The sequence below is a fragment of the Dermacentor variabilis genome, chromosome 1 (assembly GCF_050947875.1).
Source record: "Dermacentor variabilis isolate Ectoservices chromosome 1, ASM5094787v1, whole genome shotgun sequence".
Classification (NCBI taxonomy): domain Eukaryota; kingdom Metazoa; phylum Arthropoda; class Arachnida; order Ixodida; family Ixodidae; genus Dermacentor; species Dermacentor variabilis.
Window position 1 is genome coordinate 165811745 of NC_134568.1, and position 19393 is coordinate 165831137.

General features: G+C 47.2%; 1 protein-coding gene and 1 pseudogene across 1 annotated transcript in view; both read right to left on the reverse strand.

The window, feature by feature from the left end:
• Positions 1-2130: 2130 nt before the first annotated feature.
• Positions 2131-19393, reverse strand: part of LOC142572420 (pancreatic triacylglycerol lipase-like) — a 29823-nt gene continuing 12560 nt past the window's right edge. The window contains exons 3-5 of the mRNA XM_075681520.1: positions 9256-9502; positions 8180-8374; positions 2131-2490 (exon numbers count right to left, since the gene is read on the reverse strand). Coding sequence (XP_075537635.1) covers positions 2246-2490; positions 8180-8374; positions 9256-9502 — 687 coding nt within the window. The 3' untranslated portion in view covers positions 2131-2245. The remainder of the gene's footprint in view (positions 2491-8179; positions 8375-9255; positions 9503-19393) is intronic.
• LOC142567809 (U2 spliceosomal RNA) lies at positions 3294-3472 on the reverse strand (annotated as a pseudogene).

Genomic DNA, 19393 nt, shown 5'->3' on the forward strand with positions numbered 1-19393 from the left:
TGATACTGAACTCAATGGCATGTGGTAGCAGACTCCTGAAGAGCGAAAAAGCGAGAATTGTCCGACCGAACCCTGCCCACAACAAACAGCTTAACCCAACCAACCAACCAACCAACCAACCAGCCGACCAATATTATGCTATTTGCAGAGTTCACGCCGTACACTGTACCAAACGAACGCTGATTGAGTAGACGTTTTAAATATGAAGGTGTCTTTTTTGTTCCAACCATTAGCTAGCAGTTTGGTGGCTACTTCCCGCGCGCGCTCTCCTATAGACCGTTTCACCGGGCGAGGAGGATACGGCGCGCGGAAAGCCTTTCCTCCTCTCTGGCTTGGGCGATCCGGCGCGGCGCTGCTTGAAAGTATTGCTGTCGCGTGCTGCGGAACGATTTCGAGATGTTTTAGATGGTGCTTTGTGAAATTTGTGCCATGTTCGTTCATATAAGGTCGTCAGGGAAGCCTTTCGGTGCATCGGTAACCACTGTAGGCATGAATATGTCTTGGGGGCGCAAAAATGTGACGCGCATAATCAGCCGCGGTGTACGCGCATTATCAGTCGCGGTGCGTGTATGTGTTGTTTACTATTTTACTTATATCGATTTTAATTCAACAAAGAAAACCGGCGTCTCTCTATTACCAGCATTAAATGGTAAATCAGCTCACTGTCTGACCGATTGGCGTAGGGAGTAAAACATAAAACATAAGAGTGCATGATCGTTCGTGCACGGCCAACCTACGGCAAACACGAAACACCTAAACGGGAGGCGCTATCAAATATTTGTGATACACTGACATCGTTCTCACGCATTTCAAGTCTAGTATGCTTGAAATTACCATATGTCTACGCTAGCCTTGCTGCATGAGGCCCATGGCGCTGCTTAACACAGCGATCACTGCGGTTGGTGAGCCAGCACGATACATATATAAGCTCTGTGCTTCGGCATTGCCTTTTTGGCCTGTATACAGCCATAATATATGAGAGGGTTCGCATAAAAAGAATGCGATGGCTATTTTTGAGCGCAAAATTTCCGTGATACGTGTGAGTGCGTCGTAGAGAACTGAACGAACACAACCGAAAAAAAAAATTCTGTTATCATTCTCTTTCTCTGAAAAGCAAGAGAAAACGGGCTAGCGCCACACAACGTTTATAGATATATAACCGCTGATGCCGTATGCTTGGACCATGCGCTATATAGAACAAATATATCTGTAATTCAGCACCTACTACTGCTTAGGACGCTTGCGCAGTTCGTAAACGGTCACTTTGCTGGACAAGCTTAATACGGACTGTAAGGTATGCTGCTATTACTAGCCAAAACTATTTTATTCATGGGTGGGAAGCTCATGCATCCAACCAAGTAGTCACGCAATTTAACCTGCAGCGAATAGATTGAACGCTTGTCAAAGTATAACAGCACAGCTCCTATCGTACAGAACGGTACCCACGCTGTTACGATCGTCGCGTATGTTTCATGGCTCCTAAACCGCAGCTTAGGAATAGAGGATAATACTGCAATAAGGTCACATTAGTGATTGGAACATTCAGAAATACACAATTGATCTCCGAGGCTGATTGTAGGCTCAAATATGCGCGCACACATCGGGCTGCGTGTTCCGTCCACCAATTCTGGCCACGACGCCTTAAACCACTTCAGCACGCCTCACAGAGCCGTTTACCACGTAGAAGACGCACGTCATACTTAACAGACCGCACGACCGCGAAAACAAACGCCAGAACCTACCGCCGAGCGTATACCTGCCATGCAAAAGACCGCTTTCACCCAAGCCAGTATGGCGCTGCTCATAGGCGGCGCCACTGCGTTCACAATATGGCGGCGCCTACGAAAAAACGGTCTATATACAACGACGGGTTTCGCATAGAGCACCCGATTGTAAAAATGTTTCTTCAGTCCGTTACATCCAACGAACCATCCTGCTGAGGCTGCGCGTAATCCCCCTCAGGCAGCCATGTGCACATGATCAGTGACGCCGAGCCGCCCACTAGTATTGCCCTTTACAGAGCGGCAATAGCGTAACGAACAACACACTGGGCTAGATGCCACATTTTCTGTTAACTGAGACCTTTCTTTTTTTATTTATTCTTTATTTTGCAAACGCAAAGGCATTTTTTTTCTTGGTGCATCTGCTCACATCCGCACGTTGCCTACCTGCTCACACAACACAATTTCAGAAGACGATGCGGCTTCCCGGTCCCTTTCAGCCTGGCCCCAGTCGGAGGGCCCCTCTACTCCTTGCAGAAGGGCGGCTCTGGATTGGTCTCCAGGTAGTGGACCCCACGAGCCTTAGTTGACGGGCTGAAGTAGCCCATGCGGCCAAATTCGAGCCCCGTCGTTGGACCGCGGCCGCAGCGCTTGCCGCTAAAGAAACGGCATCCTTCGGTCCACGCAATGGACTTGAAGCGGCAGCGTGTCCACTGACTCAGCGACTCCACAAAGAAGAGGTAGGCACGCTTGTGCGAACATGCCAGGCCTGCGCAGGGACGCGCTGGTTAGTGAGCGCAATTTCTTTTGGAAGGTAGCTCCGCCCACCTCGCACGACAGAGTGAAACGTCCATCACCACCTCCTCGCGCAGACAAGCTAAATATAGATTCTCCCTTCCCAGTGAAGCTCGTTCTGCGCTCACTATTTCTTTTATTAAATTTATGCTTTAAAAAAAGTTGGCATCTGGGTAGATGCTACCTAGGTCTCGGTTTTAAAGAGATGAAATTATATGCACTACGTTAACACAATAAAAAAACAAAATGAAAATATTTGGGAAACTGATAATAAGTAGCATAAGTTGGGCAGCATTAAACACGACTGTAGGGCACAGTTCAAACGCAAGCCTTGCACGACACAGCAGACGCACGTAAACGTCGCTTTGGAGACGTACACAATTCTGCATGTGTTAATGTACAACGCGTGCATGTATAGTTCGAACATGCAGATTCCTAACACCATACACATCAAATTTTCGCGTGAAATTCTCACATGCGCATCACGCATACACCTGAATTCATGTGAAGTAACGTTAAAAAGTGGAGCGATACTAGTTTTGTTCTTGACTTTTGTACGTTCTTCATTGAATATGTTGAAATTCCTTTCATCAAGAAGGCGAAGCAAACGTTGTACTTGAAAAATTAAATATGGTATCGAAAACGATTCACCGCTTTCTTATTTATTTTCTGTTTGTCCTATGAATGAAAGTAATTTTTGCAGCGAAGCTGTATATGGCTAGGTTCTGAAAAAAATTGCGTGCGTTTATCGAGCCGTGTAGATCCAGAATTTATCTCCATACGCGGGCGATACCGAAGATAGTGCAATACTGAGCCGACCCGCGGCAGAGATGAAGCAGGCTTGAAGCACTCCGCCAGCATGCAAAAATAAGTTTAAGATCTTAGGTCCAAATACAACCCGTGTCAGATGTTAAGCTGATAAGAACAGACACAACACTTTGACTCGCGCCAGCCATGTCTTTACCATGTCTACGTTGGCACCGCCCTCCCTTTGTCGGTGTTGCAAGCGCTTGCGTATCCTTTCCTTCCGCTCTCCCGTGGTGGCGGTAAGCGTACTGCTCGCCAGGATCGCGAGGCGGAAAGAAATGCGAACCGTCCATGTGGCCTCTGGAGTTTTGCAAGACGCGTAGCGCCACCTGCCGGTGCGAAAAGGCAGTAATTGAGTAGTGCGAAGCCCGACTTCCTTGTTAAATTGCCTATGCAGCTAGCGACTGCGAAACAACGATTTAACTAGATTTTGGTCCAGGTTGTGAGTGTTTTGCGCATTTAGCACCCAGACAGAGAGCTATGAATTTCTCTGCTAGTCGGACGCGCCGCCGGACTGCCATAAAGCCATGCATAAAGCGCTTGCTGGCTCACTCGTCAGACTGATGACGGAAACAACGGCAACCTCGATAGCTCCGCGCGTTACGAGGAAACGCCGCAATCGATGCTACTGTAGTGTTGTAAATTGCCACGAATGTGAAGGACTGAATAACAACGTTCAGTTTTACCGATTTCCATCGAGATGGTATGAAGGGGAAAGGCGAGAGCGCTGGATACGGGCCGTTCAACCTGTTGGGTAATCGAATTACTTGCATTCCCCACAACGCAGCGGCGTGCATGAGAAAGTACGATAATTTTGTTCTGCTGTAATTGTGTTGCGTAGGCCTGACGGAGGACCGTGGTAACCAAGCCAAAACTCAAGAATCTGCAGCCGCCACTTCGTTGGTAACAAACAAAAAAACAACGTTGCGAACCATCCTGCGTATGTGCCATCGATATTTCCAACTTTTAACAGACGTCCGCCTCCGCTTGACTCAACAGGTGGAATGGGGAGATTTGGTAGGTCAGTTTAACCAAACATTTTTCGTTCGTTTATGAATTCAAAATCCTGTTCTAGAGCATCGTTGTATCGCGAGCTCATTTCTAGTTTCGGTATTTTGTATGTCCTACGCCGATACAACAAGCACGTTTCGCAATGTGCTCAGCCTGCTCGACTGTGTTTTTCAAATGTGAGCAATAAGGTTGCTATAGGAGCACTAGATGAGTAATTGCGAAGTAACGCACGTGTGTAAAGGAAAAAAACGTCGCGTTTATTTAGATTTATTTGTGCGCGCTTGTTGCTCGAAGCGTCGGCGAAAAGTTCAAAGGTACAGAGCGATGCTGTAGCTCCTGCGAAAGAAACATGCGGCGCGCAGGCACTGTAGGAAGCTTACTTTCGTCTTGTTCGCACGCGGTTTGCTGCCTTGGAAAACGTTTTCTTATTCCTGCCCTGAAAAAAGCTATGGAAGAATTTACTCTCTGTAAATAATTGCGAGAAAAAAACATTACGATAAAATGCATAAAAATATAGGAGCTACTTAAGTCATGTGTTCAGGACATTTTCAATATGAACCAATTTGAAATGCTTAGATTTTTATGCTGATCTGCCTATAAACAAACCTGATGCTCTCTATACTTGCGAGTTGCAGCACGCCGAAATAACACCTGGGCCTTCTTTTATATTGTACACGTACTTCGCCCTGCTGAGCTTCCTCCCTTTCCGAAGCGTGGATGGGCGGAAGAAGCTTTCCAGGTCCTTGATTTTTAGGAAACCGTGCCTCAACACAACCGAAAGCGGAGAGTCCATTGTGGCCTATGCACCTTCGCTTGCGCTTGCAGTTCGCGCCAAGTCTGCGATGGGGGCGCTGGTGACGGGTGTTTCCGCAGCACTGCCTGGGCAGAGTCGGAGGTCTATCCCGCAAACTTGGAACGTTCCACCGGAACAACGGCCAGGTTTCAGAGGGAGTTTGTGGCGAACCAATTTTGTGTGGCCTGTGTTGTGTGTGACCTCTTAAGGTTTTCTGGTGACCTCAAAACCATTAATGCACTGCAGAACGTCTACCAACGCACGATTGCCTTGGCTACGGTGAAACAGTGTGTGCCCTCGGAGTGCGGTAAGGTGCATGTTTGTTCTACGTGCCGGGATTCGTTAGTAAAAGGTGTCGTGCCGTATTTTGCAACAATACATGGGTGTGTATAGCCCCCGCTGCCTCATCATCTTCCGAGGTTCAGCATCGTGGAGGAGCGACTAGTCGTGCCTCGCCTTCCATTTATGTGCATACGGCGTTTGACGCACGGCAATGGACAGTTAGCCATTAACCCTTTGAGGGTCGAATTATTTTGAAAAAAACTTTCCCAGGTGGTCAAATTACTTTATTGCGGATCTTGAATGTACAAAATGTATAAAGTCGGGAATAAATAGTAAAAAATAATTAGGAACAGTATTTTGGTGTCGGCATCACTCAGAACTGCAAAATGTTCAGTAGTATTTCCGAGGGTGGTACTCCTTGAAACACGGTTCTACGCAAAGCGCCTTATCGCAATCTGCACACCTAAAATGCGTGTCTGTTCTCTTGGAGCGAGGAGTTGTGTTGGCGCACACATCTCTGCGTGCGGCTGCCTTGGGCAGAGGTCTGAGGCACCCTCTCGCGTAAGCGCGTTGCCGCAGAGAGCGAGAATACCTCGTGAGCGGTGGTGATAAACAAGCTAAGAGCAGTGCCAATCAAGATAGAAATCAACTTCCGCCGCCCCTGCGAGTGCGTGCCGACAAAGAGAAAAAATTGGAGGACGCTTAAGCTTCGCCTTCAAGAGTGGAACGCGACAGCGTTCCCGTCGACCCGCCAAGGGGTGTACGACAATGGGCTACGGCGCAGCGACTACGCGCCCCGCATCGGACGCGGTGAGCGTCGAGCAACGCAGCGTTCGGCGCGACAACGAAATGTGCGCCTGAGCAAGCGATGGACGCCTGAGCCTTAGAAACAGCTGGTTTCTAAGGCAACACCGCGTTCACTAGAGGCGCTTCTGTACCGCTTTGAAGCATCGAACTCGTGGCTCAGTGGTAACGTCTCCGTCTCACACTCCGGAGACCCTGGTTCGATTCCCACCCAGCCCATCTTGGAAGTTGCTTTTTATTTATGAAGTGCCTGCCGTGATTTATCGCTCACGGCCAACGCCGCGGACGCCGACACCGACGCCGACGACACCGGCTTTTCTGCGACACGAGCTCCTTAACGCTATCGCGTTAAAACCACGTTTCGCACGCCTCCGTAGTGATCACGCGGCGGAACCGAAACCGCGAAAGCGCGTTGCCACTGAGAGCGAGAATACCTCGTGAAGGGCGCTGATAAACACGCTAAGAGCAGCGACAATCAAGATAGAAATCAACTTCCACCGCCCTGCAAGAGAGTGCCGACAAAGAAAAAATTGACGTTTCGCGTACCTCCGTTGCGATCACGCGGCGAAACCGAAACCGCCAAAGGGGCGTTGCCGCAGTCTGAGCGACGTGCTGAAGCTAGCAATCAGCTCTGTTTATCTCCCCAAGAATGTAGCACCTATTTCAAACGCATCTTGTAAGTGCTAAGAGGTGGCAGCACCTCCCGGTGAGCACGTATCGTCATTATGGCGCGAAATTTCAAACGGAAGGTCGGAACCGTACCCGTACGGCAAAGACCTTGCGGGACAGAAAACCGCCGCCGTACATGTACGGCAAAAACCTTCAAAGGGTTAAGGGGCAGACATATACAGCTTCGCTCGTCATTCACTTTCACAGAGTGTAATGGCAATGAATTTTTATTTTACAGGTTATACTATTCTCCTCATCACTGAAATAAACTATATATATATATATATATATATATATATATATATATATATATATATATATATATATATATATATATATATATATATATAGCCGAAATTACTTCCGTCCTCTCTGTATGCGATCGAATGTTGTCTAACACGACGGACAAAATGTCCAATTCAGTCCGCGGTCCAAGCGTTGCTTGCTTAAGCAGCACTGCATCGCGTCGCGAGCTACTCTACAGCTGGTACCGCCGTTCTACGTGTAAATTTTCGGTGCCGGTGGGCTACGTCATGATGCGGACGCGGTCTAGATTGGCTATTTGGTCTGTTGTCTAGGTCCCTCTTAAGAGCTCCTATCTAAATACATGGGAACGGAGAAATAGCTTCTCTCGGCAACCACTGCATGCACCAAATTTGATGAGGTTCGTCGCATTTAAGCGAAATGTTAAAATCTGGTAACTGTAGGAAGTGGATTTCCAATTTATGCTGTAACCTTTTCTTTATTTCTTTAAATTTGCAAAATATTAGAAAACTAGTATGAAGTTCTGTACCTCAACAATAAAAAACGATAACACGATTCTGTAAACTGCACATAGTAATACATCCAAAGCGGGCAAAATTGATGTACTTAACATGTACTTACTGATGTACTTACTGCTTTGAAATACAGCACTGATTTGTGAGTAGGACTTTTGCAAAACCCTAACAGATGCAGTTTGCCGAACTTTGAGATCTGTTTTTGGCGCAAAATACCGAATTTGTAAACTTAATGCTTTTTTGTTATTGTTAAGTTTCCAATTTTCGGCAACCCGCCGCGGTAGCTTAGCGGGGCTACGGGGTTGCGCTGCTAGGGTCGAAATCGTGTGCCCCTTCCCCCACCCCCCTCGAAACTTTGGCATACCACAATACACGGCATAAAACGACATGCGACAACACCAGGCTAACCATGTTACCCGGCTGCCCAGAAAAGGCTTTTTTTTTACACCACGTATATCGCATATTGCGCACATAGTGAAAACAGAGGGGCGATCACTGACGTGTGGGTGTATATATACCATTCCCTTCGCAGCCCTTCTGCTGGATGCCCCCGTTGGGATAGAAGTCTACGTGGCCGAACGGTCTGCGCAACCCTACGTGGCCCAGGAGCAAGTTTGTGCCGGCGCTCGTGTGCAGAGCGTCCAGGTACAGCACGTCCTGCTTGCGAGGATGCAGCCCGCGGAACTCGAACAACGGCGCAGCGCAGTCCAGGGCTGCGAGATGACGTTCAAACACACTGTAACACCACCACATTCTAAACAAAAAAAAGATCTCTGCACACAGTGCAGGATAAATCGTATTACTGTTAGCAAATATTAACGATGATGTTACGTATTACTGTCAGCAATAGTGACGTTACATCTGGACATCGGAACAGCGGCTCAGGTGACGACATTTTCTTATTTCAGTCCTCGTCAGACATTATTCAGCCGATATGCGTGAGGAACGTTCCCATGCTGCATGACCCCCTCGACGCAGAAAAAAAGTGAACATTTGATTTACGAAGGTGAAGTGGCAACCGAAACATTTAGGCCAGCAGATACAGAGTGCAGCATCACACTACGATTAAAAACTGCGTAATCAGCTATCGCTGCCAACTATTTGAGTGTGGCTGTCTCGGAATCATGGAATACAGAGCTTACTTAGCTGTCACGTATTCACTGCACGTTTCGTCTGCCATGGGGCAAGTTGTAATGCACAGATTGCATTTCGGTCCTTGAAAAAATAGTATAGGAGGCTCGAGAACGCACATGTAACCTTGTGATTGACTTCATTTGCAACTGTCATTTTTGTTTGGCCCACCACTCAGTTTGATCCACCAAGTGCCTCGTTGAAGCCCTCAAGCTTTCAGGCTATTTGGCCACACTGTTCTGCACTAGCTACAGCCGAGAACACCTTCCAGCTCAAGGCAAATAATGTCTATTTGGGACTCCGCGCAAGCAGAATCGAAAAGATGACATCTAGTATTCTATAGACAAACCTCACACGGCTCCCAGGCCTCCCCCTCCCCTTTGTATCCTCCAATCCACGTACTTCTAAGACTACGGCCTTCTGTCGTTTGGCGCACGTCGGTGCCGCGAGGGTAGTCGCATACCGGTGAGTCTGCCGGCCTTGAGTCCGTAGGTGCGCGCCATCCTCCTGGCAGCGAAACCCAGCAGCTGGGCCCCTAGGCTGAAGCCGATCAGGTGCACGTTCCAGGGCAGCACGACGCCGTTGTGTGTTAGCGAGGAGACCAGAAAGGCAACCTCGCGACCCACGAGCTCCGCGTTGACGCACGCCTGCGCGTAGTCGCGCACAGAGGCGCCGCGCGCCCAGTCTACTACAACCACGTTGCCGTCTTCCTGCGCAAAACCCGGCACACGCGCACTCAAGCAAGCTATCGCTCGGAGGCCAGTAACAGGCCTTCACAAGTGAAGGAAAAAATAACTTTTTTTGTCAGCTACTTGGGTATTTAAAGTGTACAGACTCCCGTGATAGAATATCTTTACCCATAGTAGACAGGTGTTGCACAATTCCCATAAGAATTTACATCATGTCACTCTGCTGCTTCCAGCTGCATTTATAAATGCCTGTATTTCACGTTTTAAAGCTCAACACTCAAAATAACTACAGCAAACACACCTAAGATGCTGAGACCTTACAGCCATTTGAACAAGGGTCTAGAAGCTCATCATTCGAAACAAGTACATGCCAATATTTTCGAAGGCTTAAAAAAACAACGAAGACAAAACACGAACTTAATATTCCAGGTATCAAGGAACAACCTATATATTTCCGTATCTTGCTGTCACATAATAAACATATCAACCAAATATGACGAAGACAAACTCAAGAAAAACTGGGAAATAACCCCAAAGAGGGGGAGAAAAGCTTAAGGCAGTAGTGGAAAGTATATTGGGTATTTTCGTGAGGACTGCTCAGAATTCTTTCGCCCAGTGAATTGGAACTACGAAGTTGACTTCTTTGCGATCAGATTCGTAAATCAATTTAACGCCAAATAAATGGCTGGACGTACTAATTTGCAACCAATTTAATGAAAAGTGCTCATTTATATGGGCACTTCTATAGGACAATCATTATTCACAATAAGTCTCTTATAGCTTTCTATACAAGTTGATTGTAGCGATTGAAACGCTCCAAAAGTTCTCGTCTAGTAGAGTACTTCACCGTAAAAAAAAAATTCACTTTTTTGCGCAGCAAACCCGAACCGGGTCTTGAGGAACGCATGAAACTATGAGGAAATGAAGCGTAAGGAGTTATGTGCTGTAGTGTTTTTCCGTCTGTGCTATACACAAGCATAAACGACTCCTTTATTTAGCCGCGATCCGCCCCACTTGCGGCGTGCGCTTTCGACGCTCCAAACATAGCTTATCACCAGCTTCTTTGATGTCACGCGGGATGGTCCGGTTTTATAGCCCCGTTACTCGCGATGACCACGGGCTACACAACAAAAGCCCACAGCTTTGACCTAAACCGGAAGCCTGCTTCTTTAGTCACGTTTTGATAGTCGAGCGCTGCTGTGCAGTCATTTATTTTAATTTGCTGGGTGCACGGCAATTTCAGCCCAGCACATTACCCTGAATGACGCTCTCCTTTTATGTACTAGCGGTACAGCGCCATATCAAGCATAGCGAGCACACCGGCGCACTTTCAGGCAGGTAAAATTGCCGCTTTCGCCCCTTCGCTTGGGTAGGGATCTAAATGATAGCCTTCTCATGAGTAAAATGATCGTACGGGCACGACGTCAGTTTTCGGTAGCCAAAAAGGAGGACGTCGTCGTCGCCTACGTGAGTGCTCAAGGAGACGCAGACGTTGCTATGTACAAGGCTAAACATCTAGATCATCGTGTGCTTGCGTGCATGTCCTGGTCGTATTCAACCGTTTCCGTTCCACCGGGTCTGTCCTGGTACAGAAAAGAAAATGTTCTGCCAACAATGGTGAGGGCTACTGACATCGCTATGCAAGCGTACGTCAGCAGTAATTCACAGGTAAGCCTACGCGAAATCGTAAGGAGCACTGGAAACACGCAACATTCATTTGAAAAGCTCCTCTCCAGGCATAATATTATCCATGTCATATATAATGTCTTGAAGCATGCCATATATAATGTCTTGATGCGCACCATATGTACGAGTACCATGCCTGCATCAAGAACTCATAGCCAATTAATTTCACTAAAGCCCAAATTTTTGTTGTAGGTGCCTAATTCAGTGTGACCAGTACTCAGTCTGAATAATATTCGTTGAACGGCGAAGGCGTAGTTTTGTATAGAAACTGCAATGTTACGTATCAAAATGCGCGCCACTGGTACTACCGCGATACCAATCCCCATTGGCTACACAAACAAATCGCTAGATGAGTATCGAGGGCTGCAGCATTTCTCAAGTGTGCAGTCCCGCTAATTTATTGAAGGAACAGCGTGAAATACAACCAGTGTGTTTTGAAGGGTATGTTGTCCGAGCTTGCGTTGACGCTCCCTTTGAGCACCTTAAATAGAATGTGGTTCCATTATACGATGGAGCAATGCCACATTTCCCCCCTCAAGCTCAACAGTCCTTCGATGAACTCATTTACACATTTACGAGAACTTCAGTTGCAGAGCTTTTAAAAGGGGCTAAACTTTCTTCTAAAGAAATCTTTGTTCGCGATTTAAATTCTTATATCAACTAGTAAAGGGGACCTGCAATATCGGCATAACGGAGGTCATTCATATCCTTCTCGTCCGGATACGCTACTCGCGGCAAAGACACAATTTCACTGTAACTCCATTTTCCTCATGTAGCAACTCTTTCAAGTATTCATTCTTCCCGCGTACAATAGTGGACTGGAACCAGCTAAAAGTAACGTCGTCTCTGCGCCAACAATAAATTCTTTCTTATCATGTTTACAGCGACATTATTTAGTTTGTATCATGTTTCCAGTGATAGTGTTTTAGTTCTTTGTTGTAACCTCGTGTGTGACCAACGTGTATGCTTTGTATTTATTTATATAATAGTTTTTTATTATTATTAACCTGTGCACTTTTCTGTGCATACCGTTGTATTAATTAGGTTTGTACCACCCTGCTGAAATCACTGCATGGTGATTGCAGTATTCATAAAATAAATAAAGTAAGAAATAAAACTTTCCGGACTACAAGATAGGAACGAGCGGATCCGATGCCTGGCCACTGATGCCGCCAGATCTGTCGCACCTTGATTTTTTTTTTCGGGGGGGGGGGGGGCAGGGTTATGCAAAAAAAATTTTTTTTGCGTCAAAATCCACTTTTCTCGACGTTCTGAAGTAGTGTGTGCAGCACTTCTTCGAAAACGTTACACTAGACATGCTTCTGCGTTCTGTCGACAAATTTTTAAAAAATCCTTATTTATATTGCGATAGAGGGAAAACACTTTTAGCGCATCTGGGAGCATGAAGGCTTAATGCCCGAATTCTCACTGCTTTTGTCCTGTCATAGCGGCGACAAATAAACGAATAGTATTCTGAAAGAAATTGTGCGCCAATCAGGCACACGGTTCAGTGTGGCACCTCGATATAGCTACCAAGCATCACTTATTTTGAAGACCTCTTTAAGCTCTCCAGCGTCTAGTGACATCCCCATCTCCTGTGATTGCTGCATAGATCTTCCTTTTACATTCCAAGAGCTTGAGGCCCCTCTCGCTCATTTGCAGGCGTTCATCATCTCCGGCACCAAACGGAATATCACGCTGTGCTTTGTGCAACCTAGGTGAGTGGGCACGGAGACAACCGTTATAAATCCTGGCAAGATGGCCTGGAGAATGCAAGAGAAGCCGCTTGGTCACGCTCCTGAAGCACGGCAAGTCTCCACTTGCCATGTGCCGACCAATAGTGCTGACCAGCTGTGTGGGGAGAGTGATGATCCTCGGCTATTTGAACTGGTTTCTAGAACACCACAGCGTTTACCCAGACTCCCATGGCTAGTTTCCTACAGGAACGTACATGGAACAATAATGTAACGACTGTTTGCCGCTTTGTCCTTAGGTGTCACAAGAGTATATATATATATATATATATATATATATATATATATATATATATATATATATATATATATATATATATATATATATATATATATATATATATATATAGGGTGTTTTCTTTTTTTTAAGATGCACCAATTTTCTTTTAGTTGACTGTGGCAGATAGCACAATTATAACCCTTGGGCTAAATGATTTGATTGGCGACCCGTTGCTCCTACGAGAAATCAAAATGCATAATTGAATTATTAACATAATTACACTAATTAACATTTGGATTAATTACTTCACGGCCCATATTTCAATCTATGAATTGTAGCTAGTGAGTTTTCAAGGCATATCAACTTGTAACGAATTCTGAGGATCGTACCGGTTCCTAGATGTGGGGCGCTATAACGTAAAGCCATTCCAAACTTTTCCAATTCTGCAATCAACGCTCCGCGATTAGTCAAAAACTTTTTTGTGCCACCCCCACTTCGCCTGTCAGTCACGCGACGTCACGCAAACCGCGATAGCTCCCCTTCTGATATGACGTGCACACTATGATTATGCATGATTGGACTGAACAAAAGAAAAATGGTTATTTCTCATTCGACGCCTTTTCGCCATTAGCCCTCGGCTGTTGGGAAAAAATTTTCTGGCTGCACCCACTTCACCTGCCTGTCACGCGACGTCACAAAACCGCGAAACCTCACCGCATCAAAGTGACATGTGCGCGTTAAAGATGCATTAATATGCCGAACAAAACTGACTTTTTCTCTGAATAGCCGCAGGCTGCCCTGTTCCGAAAGGAATAAAAAAATGGCTGCTGCCGATTGCTCAGGCACTGGCTACTCGCACCTGCCGGAAAGCATGTGTTTATTTGCGCACAATAAAACTTTTTGCGTGGCTATGTAACGTTTTCGAGCACTTTCGGCACGCTTACGACCTCGCTCAGCCAACTTTTCTTTGCTGAGTATCCTTTTTAGCGGCATTCTTAACCTACCGTTGCATGCCGCCGCTATTTTCGACCAGCCACCGAATGCTAAGTAAGAGAAAACGGACCAATCGCAGACACCAGCACCGCCCTCTTCATCCGGTTATGAATTTTCAGTGCGCTGCCTCGGCTCCATCGAATCCCTCTCCACTTGAGCGTGCTCCTCGCCTCTTATGAGCCGATTAGACAGGACAAGCCGCTCAGTGTAGGCAAGGTTATTCGTTTTTAAAGCAAACAAAAGTGACCTCCTATAAACGAGGAGGGCGTTTGATTGGTCTGTTTATATAGACAACCCTGCGGGTCACCGTCCGATGCTTGCGTCGGCGGTTACGCAAATTTGACGTCAGGAGATTGGAATAAAAACATATTGGAATAGTTTTACGTTATAGGGCCCATGCTCCGTCAAACTTGCAGTAAAAATGCACTGCTGTTTCACTTACCTTTTTAGGAAACCCTGTTTTATGCATTCAAGAACAAAAGTTGAAAAGAATTAAATTATGGGGTTTTACGTGCCAAAACCACTTTCTGATTATGAGGCACGCAGTAGTGGAGGACTCCGGAAATTAGGGTCACCTGGGGTTCTCTAACGTGCACCGAAATCTAAGTACACGGGTGTTTTCGCATTTCGCCCCCATCGATATGCTACCGCCGTGGCCGGGATTCGATCCCGCGGCCTCGTGCTCAGCAGCCTAACACCATAGCCACTGAGCAACCACGGCGGGTGAAGAACAAAAGTAACTGGAACGTCAATGCATTTCGTCGGACACTTCGAAAGTTTATCTCCTGAAATTTATCTCCTGAAAATATCTCCTGAGAATTTGTTCCAAGTGCATATATGCCTTGAGAACTCACCGACTACAATTTGTAAATTGAAATATGTGCCGCAAATTTATAATTAAAAGAATAATTAGTCTAATTGTGTTCATTATTTAAATGATCATTTTAGTTTCTCGTAGAAGTGATGGTCACTTCATCGATTAATTTAGCTGAAGGGTTAGAATTGTGCTATGTGTCACAGGCAATTTTTTTGTTAATTTGGTGCAGCTACATAAAACACCCGGTATATGATAACGTAATTCACAAGGCCATTCTCGGTGCTCTTGGGACGACAGTCCTTGGAGGTAGGATCTTTCAAATGAAGTCTAGTTGCTTCCTTGTTAGGTCCTTCTTTGTGTCATCGATCATGGCGCAACCAAGCAACACTACAACCGTTCACTACACCAACGTACCCTGTTCGACTTCGCGCCCATTGACCTTGTTTATCATCTACCAACTGCAACTACGGTATACCAACGTGTGCAGACGACATTTGTGACTGCACTTCGGTAGTGACACGCCCTCAGATATGTGCAACACTTCAAAAGTCTGCTACTCTAAAAACGGTGAACCTTCGCTGCCGAGGCCTCAAAATCTCACCCTACGGTACTCTGGTGGCATTTACTCACTAACCAATGACACCTTACGTCCACTCTATGAACGGACGTATCACTTACTACGCAAAGACTCATTGATTTCTTGGTGTATTCATTAGTGGTGACCTCACGTTAACCGTTTACGCGACCTACATGAAACAGTACCTGACAGAAATTTTCCAGCTGTTCAAATTTATGTTTTTACTGCGAAAAAGTTGGGGGATGTCAGTACAGGCAATGCTGACACTGTACAGGGCACTCTACCTTAGTTTAATGAGATACAACTTGGCCGTATCTACCAAGTGCTCGCCGAACAAGTCTTCGTGCAGTACAGCTTATTCACGCTCGAGTTATCAGAGTTTGTCTTGGTTTGCCAAGATGCGTATCAACAGCGGCAACTATTTGAATTTTCCAGGACAATCTAATGCAAACACATTTTGGCGTGGTAATACTGATAGTGAACTTTAGGGGCCTTGCCCGAGTTCGTTCCCATCATCTTGCAGCACTGCCTTCAGAAAGGCCGCAGATCGACACCATTTCGTGCTACCACCTCTGATTATTCATCAGGCCTCACTCCCGCCACTAAACTATCGATTCCTCCTTGGTTTTCTGAGCTTCTAGCTCCTGCTTTTAAAACAACTATATCTGCTCCTTTCGCACGGCATGTAGTATACTGACCATGTCGATATTTATACTGATGGGTCAGTGACCGGGTTTCGGCCGGCGCCGTCACTTTGCCAAGCGAGAGCTACCACCATAACTTTTAATTCTGACCACCTGACGCCATTGACCGCTGCGGAACTTGCAGCTCTTCGCGCTGAACTTCGTCTCGTCAGCCAAGGAACAACCTCGGAGATGGTCCATACTAAGTGACTCGATAGCAGCACTACAGTCTGCTATCAGCCCTCCGGCGAGGACCAGACGAACAACTTGTTTCCAGGTTAAAAAACTCATCCATGCTTTAGCCGGGAAAGAGCACCACACGTCTTTTCAGTGGCTTCCAAGTCACTGCGGCGTCACATAGGTAACCGGCACGCCGTTAACTCTGCTCGGTCAGCCCTTCAAGGCATTACACATGAATCGATGCCATTGCCATGGTCCAATGCCACTAGAAAATTTCGCGTGCTTGCACGAGACACCGCGTTCCCCTTGTGGAACACCTCAAGTTTTCAAAACAACAGACTGTACAATTTGGACTCTCCCCCAGTTTTCGCATCCCATCTCGACTCTGCCGACGAGAGGCAACCCTGCTTTGTCGGCTATAGATAGCAGTGACCTTTAGTAAATATTTTGCCTTTCGCATTGAAATGGCCGCCAAGCGAAGCTCTTGAGAAGGTGTGAAGGCAAGCGCATGCTGTGAACAATATAAAGGAAGTGGTTCGGCTTGTGTAGCGCAGGCCTGAAGACGGCACAAGACGTGATAAGCTAATATTTCTTGCGCACGTGGTTCCCTGCGCTCTCCAGGCGTTCAGTTGCAGTTTTTAATGGTAAAAGTGGCTGGGTTTCAACGTGGCTTGAACCTAGTTATACGAGCGAAATATATGTTAAGCATCGTTAGACACGGTTCTTCAATGCTTCTTCCCCGCGAGCTATAACGGCAGGGATCTCAGACTCAGCCTGGCGCCTGCGGCGAAGAGTTGACGCGCCCCCACCGGTGCGTGCTTCATCCATGGCGAGATTGAGCGGCCAAGCGCCGGCGAAGCATCTGTTAAACCCTCGAATAGTCACGTGGTACACAGTGGCGAGGCTCGAGCGAGCGCAGCTGCGACACCTCTCCGCAGCGAATAACGTGACGTGGCGTCACACCTTCACACTTGCTCGCCGGCGGCTGAAGGTCAAACGCGCGCCGAGATTGACTTTGGGAGTTAAACCTCGAGGAGCAGAGCTTTCGCTCTGAAAGGTGCCGTGGCGCTTATGGAAACATTTTGCTCGTTATGACTGGTGACATCAGGTCAAAAAGTCAGCAGCTCCAAACTTCCAATTGTGAACCGCTACCCAACCGCACTACAATTAACTGTTACAGTTAGTGAATTAGCGAAAATTTCAACAGATGATTTGTTTCAACTTCCGCCGTTTCTAGTATTCTTGTTTCGAAAATACGGCGACGGCGGCCGCATTTCAATGGGGGCGAAATGTGAAAACACACGTGTACTTAGATTTAAATGCACGTTAAAGAACCCCAGCTGGTCTAAATTTCCGGAGTCCCCCACTACAACGTGCCTCATAATTAGATCGCGGTTTTGGCATGTAAAACCCCATAATTGCTTTCGAAAATACCGCAATTTTCACTTTATTGCTCGTCTCACGAATTTTCGGCAGCCTCGGTGAAACCGCCTAGTTAAATTTATTCATATTGATGTACTTAGGAGCATTTGCAAAGTTGAATTATCATGACCAACGGAGGGAAGACAGTGTTGCGTGTGGAAGAGACACAGACAGAAGAGGCTATTTACACAGAAGCCAGGCAGCCAGGCCGACACTCGCTCGCGCCAAGCGCACCGACCAACTTCGTCGTTCTCGCGGCGGCTCGTTTCTTGAGCATCGCTCGATGATATCGTAATACTACCCCCCCCCCCCCGGCGGCAAAAGCACCGTCACGGTGCTGTTAAATATCCAAGGCGCGTGGAGAGTTGTAGGGCTTGAGTTGGGCGACGTGGACAATGTCACTGGTTGTCACAGCGGAGGACGTAGTGGGCGTGGCTAGAACGATTTCATAGGTGACATCGGTCACTTTGCGGAGCACGCGATATGGACCTGTGTAACAAGAAAGGAGTTTTTCACATAGGCCAACTTTACGCGGTGAGCAAAGCAACACGAGGCTGCCGGGCACAAAATGGACATCACGGTGACGGAGGTCGTAGCGTTGCTTCTGCTTGTCTTGAGACACTTGTAGACGAGCGCGCGCAAGTTGGCGAGCGTGGTCAGCATGGGCGATTGCATCACGGGCATAATCCCTAGTTGAAGCTGTGGCGGACGGAAGCACAGTGTCCAGTGGTAGCGTTGGTTCGCGGCTATACAAGAGGAAAAACGGGGGAAAGCCAGCAGTTTCGAGACGGGAAGAGTTGTATGCAAAGGTAATGTAAGGTAGAGCCAGGTCCCAGTCACGGTGGTCGTCGGAAACGTATTTAGATAGCATGTCTATAAGGGTGCGGTTCAAGCGCTCAGTGAGGCCGTTTGTTTGGGGATGGTAGGAGGTGGTAAATTTATGCCGTATTGAGCAGGCACGCATGATGTCGTTGGTGACTTTGGCCAAAAACGTGCGGCCACGGTCTGTTAGCAATTGACGCGGAGCACCATGTATCAAAATAATATCATGTAGGAGGAAGTCCGCAACATCAGTTGCGCAACTGGTCGGAAGAGCACGGCTTACGGTGTAGCGGGTCGCGTAGTCCACCGCGACTGCAACCCACTTGTTTCCTGATGTAGATTCCGGAAATGGGCCGAGAAGGTCTAAGCCGATACGATGAAAGGGCTCGGCAGGGATGTCGAGCGGCTGCAGGTAAACAGCGGGGAGCTGGGAAGGCTTCTTGCGTCGTTGGCAAACTTCACAAGCGGCGACGTAACGTCGTACGGAACGGGCAAGACCCGGCCAGAAAAAACGGCGACGTACATGGTCATAAGTTCGAGATACGCCGAGATGTCCTGCCGTTGGTGCGTCGTGGAGCTCTTCTATAACGGGGGAGCGCAGGTGTTTAGGTATTACAAGTAGGAACTCAGAGCCGTCCGGATGAAGGTTACGACGGTAAAGAGTACCGTCGCGGAGGACAAAGAGGCGTAGAGTAGCATCGGCCGGAAAGTGCTCAAAACGGTCGATGAGTGCTCTGATGTAGGCGTCACGGCGTTGC